General features: G+C 39.9%; 1 protein-coding gene across 1 annotated transcript; it reads left to right on the top strand.

Moving 5' to 3' along the window:
- Positions 1-2,716: 2,716 nt before the first annotated feature.
- LOC126262849 (probable chitinase 10) lies at positions 2,717-7,600 on the top strand. The gene is made up of 3 exons (XM_049959717.1): positions 2,717-2,742; positions 3,785-3,864; positions 6,307-7,600. The coding sequence occupies exons 1-3, from the start codon at positions 2,736-2,738 to the stop codon at positions 7,339-7,341; spliced, it is 1,122 nt and encodes a 373-aa protein (XP_049815674.1). The 5' UTR covers positions 2,717-2,735; the 3' UTR covers positions 7,342-7,600.
- The last annotated feature ends 4,573 nt before the right edge of the window (positions 7,601-12,173 follow it).

Genomic DNA, 12,173 nt, shown 5'->3' with positions numbered 1-12,173 from the left:
CCGCTGCAGAGTGAAAATCTCATTCTGTAAACTAAACTCTTCCCGAACAGTACATGAAGGCCCAACGGTATCGACCGGCCGCAATGTCATCCTCAGCCCACAGGCGTCATTTGATGCGGATATGGAGGGGTATGTGGTCAGCACATCGCTCTCCCGGCCGTGTGTCAGTTTCCGAGGCAGGAGCCGCTACTTCTCAATCAAGTAGCTCCTCAGTCTGCCTCACAAGGGCTGAGTGAACCCCGCTTGCCAACAGTGCTCGGCAGACCGGATGGTCACCCAGCCCGACAGCGTTTAACTTCGGTGATCTGACGTGAACCGGTGGTACGACTGCGCCAAGGCCGTTGGCTACATAAATAAATAGCATTGTAAAATGTGGCTGGTTGCTGTAATCTTCTGTGTAAGCGCCAGCCTATACAGGGTGGTCCACTGATCGTGACCGGGCCAAATATCTCACGAAATAAGCGTCAAACGAAAAAACTACAAAGAACAAAACATCTTCTAGCTTTAAGGTGGAAACCAGATGACGCTATGGTTGGCCGACTAGATGGCACTGCCATAGGTCAAACGGATATCAACTGCGTTTTATTCTTTAAATAGGAACCCCCATTTCTTATTACGTGGTTGACGTTTCACATGTGGCTGAACACTTCCTGTTTCCTTAAATAACGTAACCATCCGGCGAACGGTCCGGACGCTTGGATGATGGCTCCCGAGCAGCATACATAGCACACGCCCGCTGGGCATTTTGATCACAATAGCCATACAGCAAAACGATATCGACCTCTTCCGCGATTGGTAAACGGTACATTTTAACACGGCTAATGTATCACGAAGCAAATACCGTCCGCACTGGCGGAATGTTGCGTGATACCACGTACTTATACGTTTGTGACTATTAAAGCGCCATCTATCACAAAGCGAAAAAAGTGGTCCAACTAAAATATTCATATTTCTTTACGTACAACACGAATATATAATAAAAAATGGCGGTTCCTATTTTAAAAAATGTAGTTGATATGTGTTTGACCTATGGCAGCGCTATCTAGCGAGCCAACCACAGCGCCATCTGGTTTCCCCCTTCAAGCTAGACGAGTTTCGTTCTTTGTAGTTTTTTCGTTTGATGATTATTTCGTCAGATATTCGGCCCAGTCACTATCAATGGACCACCACGTATATTATTTACAATAATTATCACTTAAAATGTGTTTACATTTTACAGAAGTAAATAAAATGACTCTTTGGTGACGGCGAAAGGTCATAAAACAAGTTTGTAGAACTATAAACGCAATAGGTGTACCTGAAACATTACCAATTTCGACACCTGTTACATAATACGCTGAGGTCACAATTTCTCATGTACAGGCAAGCATTGCACCTGTGCGGGAATAATTATGCGTAACTAACTTCTCAGTGGCTCCTTTTATGGTAAGTGACACAAGTTTGAAATATGCATGTTTGTAAAGAGCTACATTTTTATTATGAGCGTTCACTATAACTTATTTATTAGACTCCACAGTACGACCACTAAAAACTACGGCAATCTAGGAAGAACTGATGTGTGTCAGAAGAAAGATCTTCAGAAAGTCTCAAAGGTTGTTGCTCATTACCTATAAAAGCTGTTTTTATTTTCAGTTTTACGAAATAATTTGATGTCTACCAACAGTTACAAAGTTCCGTACAATTATCAAAGCAGAGGGCTATTCAAATCAAGAAACAGATTTCAAACGCTTATTGTTTGCGGACTACAAGGATCAGAAATACAGATCCAACTTTCCTGGAAAGAGAAAAGTTAAAATTTTTATGCATTCAGTGTGAGCACCTTGTGTTACATGACGAACATCAAAACGGTGGCTCATTTCCTGCCACACATGAAGCAACTGGTTTTTGTTAGAGAATTCACAGAATTAAAGTTACGGATTTTATTTGTGGAGTTACGTAAAAGACAGGGTGTTTTATCTACCCTATGCCTGACACTCTAGAATGTCTGCGACGTCGCATTGTTGAAGCTGTGAATTCGATTACGAGAGACCAGCTGCTTCGTACGTGTTTTGATATTTGTCGTGTAACACACGGTGTTAAAAAAACAAACATTTGGACTTATTTCTTTCCTGGAACGTTGGAAATGTGTTTCTATCTTTTGAAGTTTGGAAGCAATAAATGTTTTAAACCTGTTCCTTGTTTCTTGTCTTCTTTTATTTTGTAACGGAGACGTGTTATTGCTACAACATATCTTAATTGCCTGTAAAACGTTGTCACTTAAAATCTCTCATGCTTTTTGTGGAAAGATGACAATGTTAAATGGAAAAATACTGGGACCGTACAGGAGTTCACAAGATCTTTACTAGCATTGTTGTTAAATAAAGGCGACAATTACAACTTTTTTTTTCATTCGAGCCCCGTATTAATGGAGGATTTGATATCTACTTGTAACCAGTTGATGAGCCGTTTCTTGCGTTTCAACTATTTTTAAACACACTTCGAACATTCAAGTGCTTATCAAATGCCATCTGAGAATTATACTTGTTCCCTCGTCGTAAATTTCGATTGTCAGATAGAAAACAAATGAAACGAAAACACGGGATATACGCAATAGTGAGCGATTTAGATCTTATCAGTGATGGTGACGTACGTTAATACGTACTTGTGTGGTTGACGTCTTTACATGGGACCTGTGGTGAGCTATTTAAGCGGTAGGACGCTAAGTTTACGGCACTCTGAGCAGACACACTTACAACATGAGAGGTAAGAGCCACTGCCTGCGCCTGTAACAGAGCTTCGCTTTCCTTTAATAATATAATGTAACTGAGGTTTTAGAAAAACCAAGCCCCTAAATTACCAGAAATTTTGAATATAATTATGAAATTGTTACTACTTTTCTGAAATGTTCGTACAACTTTTCGGAAGTTACACACAGTCCCCAAGTCTTGAGAATTTCACTCTGGTTACTGTTTGCCATCCAAAATAGGTGGTACTTTATTGGAGAAAATCGGCAGTCTGTGTAAATACAGATAGGACTAATAAGGTTTTTGTCTGTTCATATTTTTATTAGCTTGTATTAAGAATTGTTCCTCTCGTCGTCACACTTATGTAATTTTATGTACGGACGTTCTCTGAAAATGCGCAGGCTTTTAGTGCTACGTAGCAGCTCAGGCTAATTTGTCGCTTCCTGTTGTACTCCATTATACGAGTTTCAGGCTACCGAAGAAACGCCACATTAACACCAATATAATCATTCATTATACTAACAGTATCTCAAATTAAATTATTTTAGTTCTATGTTGCAAATATCGATTCCAGCAGCAGGAAAAATGTGGAGGAAAATGTTAACCCACCTTGTTGATTACTGCTTTACCGTAATCGCTATCTAGTGCCATATGGGTAATTTCCAACTGGTTGTAGTTGCTGTCGGAAAAAGGATACAAACAACTGCGTCTTAGTAGCTGCAAAATCATATCATAGTTATTTAACACGTGCTAATTTTCTGACCACAAGTAGTTTGTGCGTCCTCATTTTTCAAATCCAAACTATTTTATGTATAATAAATTGTAAATATAAATACGTTCTGTTGCACACGGAAGAAGAAATGGATGAACATTGCTGTTTAATGGCTTCATGCCGACAAAAATTCGTTAAATGGTTTCGTATGGACGAAAAGTAGATTTAGCTGGCCACCGAGAAAAGACACTTGGTCAAAACATTTTGTAACCTAAGTTCATTTTGGCTTTCATACATATTGTACACGTATGTTTTATAGGATAAACATTATATTCCATTATACTTTCAGGACTGCCACTTTTTGCGACTGCCGTTGTGGTGGTTTTGGTTGGAGGCGCCAGTGCAGCATCCCTCCGCAGACTGACCGTTGTAAGTGTTCACCAGATGTAATCAATTCATTAATGAGGTCTTATGCTAATAGGAAAAACTGCTGTAATAAGATATCTTCACAAAATGTTTTTTTCTTAATAATTGCATATGTGCTGGAATTACTTTTCCCAAATGTTCAAAGAGCATATTAATTGCGTTTATTTCGAACCCTTCCTCTCACACTATGTATCGTAACATACATGACAATCTGTTAACACAGAAATTTCAGTTAAATGGATTATTAGACATATTTTAATACTTTTTACTATTCAATTTATTGGCCACCACTAATTCGTTTTAACTGTAGTAAGTCATCGGAATGAGTGAAAATTATGATCACATTATCATTCGTATACGAATTTAATTTCATACTATCGATTTTAGAGCACGACTACAAAACCAAACTGTACATTAGAACACGACTACAAAAGCAAACTGTACATTAGGGATATACTCTGTATGATTACTCTATAAAAAATAATTACACCTGAAAATGAAACATAACATATAAATGAAAATTCTGATTTCGCTCGCATCACTCCAGTTAGCGAGTTTAGCCGAGTGGGAAGAGGTCAGGGCTAAGGATGAAAGGAATACTAAACACATTTATAGCAAGTGAAATTCGTCTTTCTCTTTCATGCCTTACCTCTTAGCCATATGTTGAAACCTCTTAGCTAAAGTAGAATCCTGCTGGTTTGTGACAACAAGTTGTTTCCGTAAATTTCACCCAGGAATGTGGCGCAGTGGTTAGCAGACTGGACTCGCATTCTGCAGGACAACGGTTCAAACCCACGTCCGGCCATCGTGACTTAAGTTTTCCGTGATTTCCCTAAATCGCTCCAGGCAAATGGCGGGATGGTTCCTTAGAAAGGGCACGACCAACTTCCTTCCCCATCCTTCCCTAACCTGATGGGACCGATGACTCCGATGTTTGGTCAACCAATCAACCTAAATTTCAGGTTGCTTTGTTTTATCTAGCGTGAAGCATTGGGCGCCGTAGTGTTTTAGAGGACACTAATTACTGAACATAATCCGCTTGGTCAGTTGACCCACTTCTTAAGAATTTCATTGCCCCTTCCATTAACTAGCACTTCAAGTTCAGTAGAGTGCTATTACACTCCTTCACATACGTATGTAGCATACACAAAAACATTCATTTATTAACCAGCTACTATGAAATTTGCTTACATTTTGCATTGCCACTACCGTACCATATAGTATAATTTTTGTTTATACTCAGAGTATACATTTCTGAAATACAACGCAGATCTTGCAAATTATAAGTTCATTGAGTCACTAACTAAGTAATGATAAAAACTAGTCACAGGAATTCGTTTGTACAGGTCCTACACTCTATCCTTATTCCTGGGAAAGATGTTCGTCTTATTGCAGACTTCGACAGTTTACAAGTTTCTTTACCTAACTGACACGTTTCTCTATTACTGCTCGTCAGATCACGCAGATCCCTTGGTATTCGAGGTTTGATACGAGAATACGGTAAAATCGAAGGTGCGTCCGGTTCTGATATTCTTTACCATTAACAATTTCGAAAGTTAACATTGCAATAATCTTACTCACGCACAAGTTATTAATGACAACAGCAAGCAAAGTAATTTTCGGTCTGAAATGAGGGGGAAGAACGATACGTACCGTGACTAACAGATTGGGTCTGCCTAATAAAATCTTTCTGTAGTATGAATTAATTGTCAGCCATCCTAATTGGTAATTGTCAAGGATTTCCGTTGCAGTCCAAGTAAAGAGATCAGTAACATACGACTAGACTGTCATTATCGAACTTTACCTAAAGACTTGCAGCATTAGAATGAATTTCATTGGTTTATGGAACAAGAACAAATATTCATTAATGTTTACAGTCACACATTTCTTGTATCAGCATTATAACGACTCTGAACAGAAAGCAGTCGAAATGCATATTTTTGAGAGACGAATACGCTACACAACTGCCTCGGAAACCAGGCGATAAACTTCAAAATTTCTCAATGAAGAATAGAGACCAGTGGCATCTTTCGTATAATCAGCATCTTCGGAATAATTAACATTTTATTCCGAAATTTTATTTCGTCGTGGTTGTTATGCCTAATACAGTCGGAGTCCCACTATCTAATGATGGAGTATGAACTTAGTCACGATTACAGAATTTAGGCATCAGCTACAAAGCACTTCCTTAGTCAGCTACTTATTGATTCAGTTACGAAACAGAAGTTTTCATAATGTTATACTATAACATGGAGGAAATTCAGAATATACACACGCCGCTATAAAATCATCATACTATGCTACGTAAACGTTGAAATAATAGAACGTGCACGTCCTCATCCAGTGAAACAATAAGGGCCACTATAGGATTTTCAATCACTATAAGTAAATCGCATCAAAGACATGATACACAAGATGTGCTGAGCAACATTCAATTTCTTCCAGGTCAGTGCAACATGCCAGGGAGCGTCCGGTCCATTTCCGAATCCGAACAGCTGCAGAAGCTTCCTGCAGTGCGAGCCGTCTGGCGTCGCAACTGTCATCCCTTGCCCAGCAAACCTCGAGTTCAATCCAAATTTGAGGGTGTGTGACTTCCCAGAGAGAGCTGGTTGCTCCTCATCAGTGTCTCCACCAGCTATCGACGACAGTGAAAATGGTGGGGGATCAGATGATAATGGAGGCGCTTCACCAGCTCCACCATCTGGCGACGCCCCCACATGTCCACCGTGGAATCCTAATGACGTCACCCAGCTGCCCAATCCGAATGACTGCAGCAGCTTCTACAAGTGTGATGAGAATGGTGTTGCTTGGGTCATTTCATGCCCAGCCGGTCTCGAATACAATGGAGAGCTGAGAGTGTGTGATTACCCAGAAAATGCTGGTTGCTCAACGTCTTCCCCAAGCAAACCGTCTGATGATACACCTTCTGAGGGGGGTCAAGATGACGCAAATTCTGATGGAGGTAATGAGGTAAGCCCGAATCCACCAGCTGGAGATGCTCCTACTTGTCCAGCATGGAATCCAAACGATGTCACCCAGCTGCCCAATCCCAATGACTGCAGTAGCTTCTACAAATGCGATGAGAATGGTGTTGCTTGGCTCATACCATGCCCAGCTGGACTCGAGTACAGTGCAAAGCTGAGAGTGTGCGATTATCCAGAGAGTGCTGGTTGCTCATCGTCAGCGTCTCCAAGTAACCCATCTGGTGATGAATCCTCTGATGACAATCAGAACAATGGTAACGCTGACTCTGGTAACGGTGACGACGCAAGCCCTCAGCAACCAGCTGAAGATGCCCCCACATGTCCGGCTTGGAATCCAGATGACGTCACCCAATTGCCTAACCCCAGTGACTGTAACAGCTTCTACAAGTGCGACGAGAACGGCGTGGCCTGGTTGATCCCGTGTCCAGCGGGCCTGCAGTACAACGCTGAGCTGAGGGTGTGTGATTATCCTGAGAGTTCTGGGTGCTCTGTGTGAGTTACAGCTACACTGAAGAAGATATTTTTTTATTCACTCTAAAAGATCATTACAAATGGTGTCCTCACGTTATCTGTGTAATCCGCCTGTAACAGATATACTCTCTATGTAATGTGATCAGTACTCATGTGACTAATATTTAGTCTCATATTAAATATAGTTATATTATTGCATAATTTATTTTTTTAAATTTATCTTATTTATTACTTACGCATTTTGTATGTAATACAACTGCAGTTGTCCAAACATAGTAATAAAAGAGTTGTCACGTACTTTCAAGCTAATTCATTGAACTGATGTATCTTGATAACTAGAGAGGGGATAATATAATACCTAGGAGGCTTTTTTGACATTTTCTGAAGCGTTAATATATTTTCTGTTGGAGATTGTTACAAATGTCACATCATGTTAAACATGGATAGACACTTTGAATCGGAATTGAAATCACAGTCCAATGAGTGGAGAGCTTCAGATTCTCCACCTCCAAAAAAATTTCGATACGCCCAGTCAAAGTTGCAACATATGAGCCTTTTTTGCTTATGGTCACCAAGAAATCATAATGACAAGGTTCCATGCGAAACAGGTGTCACAGCTGCCTATTGTCGTAACTTCTTGCAAAATCTACGCAGAAAAATGTGCAATACCAGACCTCAGTTGCTCAAGTCTGAACCCCTCATTCTCCTCGACAATGTTCGCCCTCATATCGGCGATGTTGTAGCTCAAAAACTGCAGGAATACAAATGAGAAGTGTCATCGCATTCTCCTTACAGCACGGATATGAGTCCACCAGACTTTTACTTGTTCCCGAAGTTGAAAATCGTCGTTGTCTTTCTTTGGAAGAGCTTTCTAGTGCGGTCACCCGAGTTATTCTACAGAGGAACAGACGTGGTGTCCTGGGTGGAATAACAGAGCTTCCTGGACGTTGGGATTTAGAAGAGAAGCAGGGGGACTATACTGAATGACTATAAAGGGATACTGAAATAAAAAAAATAACGTGTAAGTAAAAAAAATTAAAAATATTGCGTGAATTATTGATGAAATATCCCTCGTAACGAAACATAAGAACTATTATTGGGTACATAACCAAAACGTTCTTCTTTGACTATTCAGACAAAGTTTTAAAAAAATCATTCACCTACGTGCGGAAGGACACAGTCTGAATAAAAGTGAAGTAATGAGAAAGTTTTTATTGCATCATCAATCGTAAATCCTGTAACAATCACACTTGACATGCGAGGAACTATAGGCCGAAATCGCTGATGACATTTTGCTGCCGCAATATGGAACTTGTCTAATGCTTGGATACTACAATCGGTTTTGGATATATGTTGTACTCAATATGGAGTTTTCTAGTAGAGGTTTTGTGAAATTCTGTTCGCACTTGTCCGTAAGGTCCTGAAAGTAGTAAATAGCCTTGCCTAGCTTAATGCGGGATTCCTTGCTTTCGGTACAAGTGTCATATTGAGAGTAATAGATCATACAGATTATAGGTTATCGGATCTTCTTCGCGAGTTAACTGACAACTTCTTTACAAGTAGTCTTCAAGTCATCCTCAATGGGGAGAAAAAATGTGAAATTAGCTGTGGACGTAGAACATAGGAGATCTGTACTACCGTTACTGTTAAAATATGTATACATTATGAGGTGGATAATATCAGGAAACTCCGTGTTAGAGAATAAATTCTCCATAATGCAGTATTACCTTCAAAAAGCTAATAAAATAGAGAAGTACATTTTTCAGAATGCCGTACTCCTGATGATATACTGGCTGCTGACATGACAAAGTAAAATCGGATACTTGAGACATACGAGTATTATGTTATCGTAATAAAAATCTTTGTTAAATCTGATCGAATAATTCTCCAAACTTTATGCATTTAGCAAAGGACATTGTGAAAGAGCTGGAACTTTATTCACTGCATTTATTAACAGCCTCAAACAGGTCAGACACAGGTAACGTCATAAAGAAGGGTGGCGCGTTGAGTGTCAAAGTCCCCAGACTAGTAACCTTCTGCTCTTAGTAACGAACAGACACTTGACAGCAATTAATGTTGTACACGATCATGCCCCTCAATAGTGATTCATTTATGACAATTGTTGCTTAACCATAGAGTGGGCGCGCAGATTTTCATAACACGACCGAGCGTTCTTTGTACACATTTGGAGGTTAGATGTCTGTATGTTACCAAGCTTAGCATGTAAGAGTAAAATCTTAGCTCAATCTTAGTTTAATTAAACAACAATAAAATAAACCTACTTTTTTGTCATACTTTCCTGTGTGCTTTGATACGTCCGGCTACGAATTCCTATCCTGCACCAACCTCTTCATCTAAGAATAGCACTTAACAATATAAGTCCTCACACTTTTCCGCTCATTCCAGAATTGTGTGAATGATGTTTTTCGGAATATCAGATGGTAAGTCGCCAGACTCATAAATTCTACACATTTCGTTGCAACATCCCCCAATGATTTTCCAAATTCTGATGGAATGCTACCTGTCCCTTCCTCAATATTTGATTTTACGTTCCAAAGCTCTTTTAAATTCTGAGTCTAATACTGGATCATCCATCTCTCCTTAATGATTCCTCTTTCTTCTTCTATTATGTCGTCAAGAAAGTCTTCTGCCTCATTGCAAGCCTCCATTGTACTCTTTCCACCGGTCTGCTCTCTCCTCTGTATTTAAAAGTGGAATTTACTTTCCATTCTTAACGTTCCCACCCTTGCTACTAATTTCACAGAAGGTTTCTTTGACTTTTCTATATGCTGTGTCTGCCCTTCTGACAAATATTTCTTTTTTCAACATTACATTTTTCATGCAGGCATTTCGCCTTAGCTTTCCTGCATTTCATATTTATTTCATTCCTAAGTGACTTGTATTTCTCTATTTCAGAATTTCCCTCAACATTTTTGTACCTCATTCTTTCATTGATTAATGCAAGTATTTCTTCTGTTACCCATGGTTTCTTCGTTGTTACTATCTTTGTACCTATGTTTTTTTCTATACAACTTCTGTGACTGACCTTTTTAGAAACGTCCATTCCTTTTTAACTGTACTGCTTACTGAGCTATTCCTTATTGCTGTACTTGTAGTCTTGGTGAACTTCAGGGGTATCTCGTCAATCCTTAGTACTTCTGTATCCCACTTCTTTGTGCATTGATTCTTCCTAACTAACCTCTTAAACTCCAGACTACTCTTCATCACTACTGCATTGTGATCTGAATGTACATCTGCTCCAGGGTATGCCTTAAAATCCAGTATCTGATTTTGGAATCTCTGTCTGACCATGATGTAATCTAACCGAAATCTTTCCGTATCATCCGACCATTTCCAAGTGTTCCTCCTTCTCCTCATTTATTTCCTGAATGTAATGTTCGCTAACGCAACTTAATATGTACTACATGATTCAAATGGTTCAAATGGCTCTGAGCACTATGGGACTTAACTTCTGAGGTCATTAGTCCCCTAGAACCTAGAACTACTTAAACCTGACTAACCTAAGGACATCACACACATCCATGCCCGAGGCAGGATTCGAACCTACGACCGAAGCAGTCGCGCGGTTCCAGACTGTAGCGCCTAGAAGCGCTCGGCTACCCCGGCCGGCTACTACATGATTTAATTAATATTTCTCCTCTCTCATTGCTCTTACCAAGCCCATATTCTACGTAACCATTTCTGCTACTACGAAGCCCGTATTCTCCGTAACCCTTTCTACTACGCCTTCGTTCACAACAGCGTTCAAGTCTATGAGTGTTTAAGTCAACAACAAATAAATAAACTTTCATTATATCACCCTGTTGCCACGGGCAGATGTTACCCCACATAAACAGTGCATTAAACAGTGCAGTTGCATCAAATCATAGCCAACGGCTTAATGGATTACAATTGTCTCGTAGACAATAGCCTCATGTCGGACTGTTGTGCTAGCTCTTAATGTGAGTGATTTCCTTCGACAAATCATAAATTTTTCTGGTGTACATCCCTGCTTATTCTGAATTAGTGATGTCCACTTGGGCGAATGACACACAGTTTATCACTGTGTAAGCTGAACGAATAACATTGGAAGAACAGGTATGGGCTCACAACTGTGCAACAACAATGGAAGGGTGCAAAACAGTTTCCTGTGTTTGACTCCTTCAAATTGATCTTGTCACAGACAACAGCTCCCAGTACAAGAAGGTGCTGCATTAATTGAAATTGAGGGTCACCACCATTGGCGATACGCTGGAGACGTTTAGACAGCACTGTCAGTGGAACTTATTTACTTCAGGATGCATTACTGCGCAAAAGAAAAGTGCAGCTTTCCGTCGCAGCGATGAGGAAGTACCCCTGATCAATGTATTACGACTGTAAATATCTCAAAACGTACCGATATGATTAAGAAACCATTGAGTGATTTGTTCTTTACAAAGTAAACATCGGAATATACATATGATTCGATTTTCATATATCTGTAGTTACATCACAAGTTAACAGTGGGAATGTCCAGTGAGCCGATTGGGCTTGCCATATTAAGACTGTAGACCAAATAAGACTTTTTACCCACTAAAAATTCGTCAGGGCAGCTGCGAAACTTGCGAAGGACAGAGTCATCTGCACTGAACTGATTCCAGAATGAGATTATGTCTGTAACATGCGTGGCAGAAATCCACTAGTTCAGTGGAAAACATTGCCTTCACATGACTCACTCGAGCGATGCGCATACCGGGAGTGAATTCAACTGAAAAAAATGGAAACAGCTTCTGTTACGTTCGATGATATTGCCGTCTACCGCTCAAATACTTATACTCATGAGTCACCCAGTGACGCCGGAATTATTCCCATTCTACA

This window comes from Schistocerca nitens, chromosome 6 (assembly GCF_023898315.1).
Source record: "Schistocerca nitens isolate TAMUIC-IGC-003100 chromosome 6, iqSchNite1.1, whole genome shotgun sequence".
Classification (NCBI taxonomy): Eukaryota; Metazoa; Arthropoda; class Insecta; order Orthoptera; family Acrididae; genus Schistocerca; species Schistocerca nitens.
The sequence above is the reverse complement of the archived record's forward strand: the minus strand, read 5'-3'. Positions and strand labels throughout refer to the sequence as shown.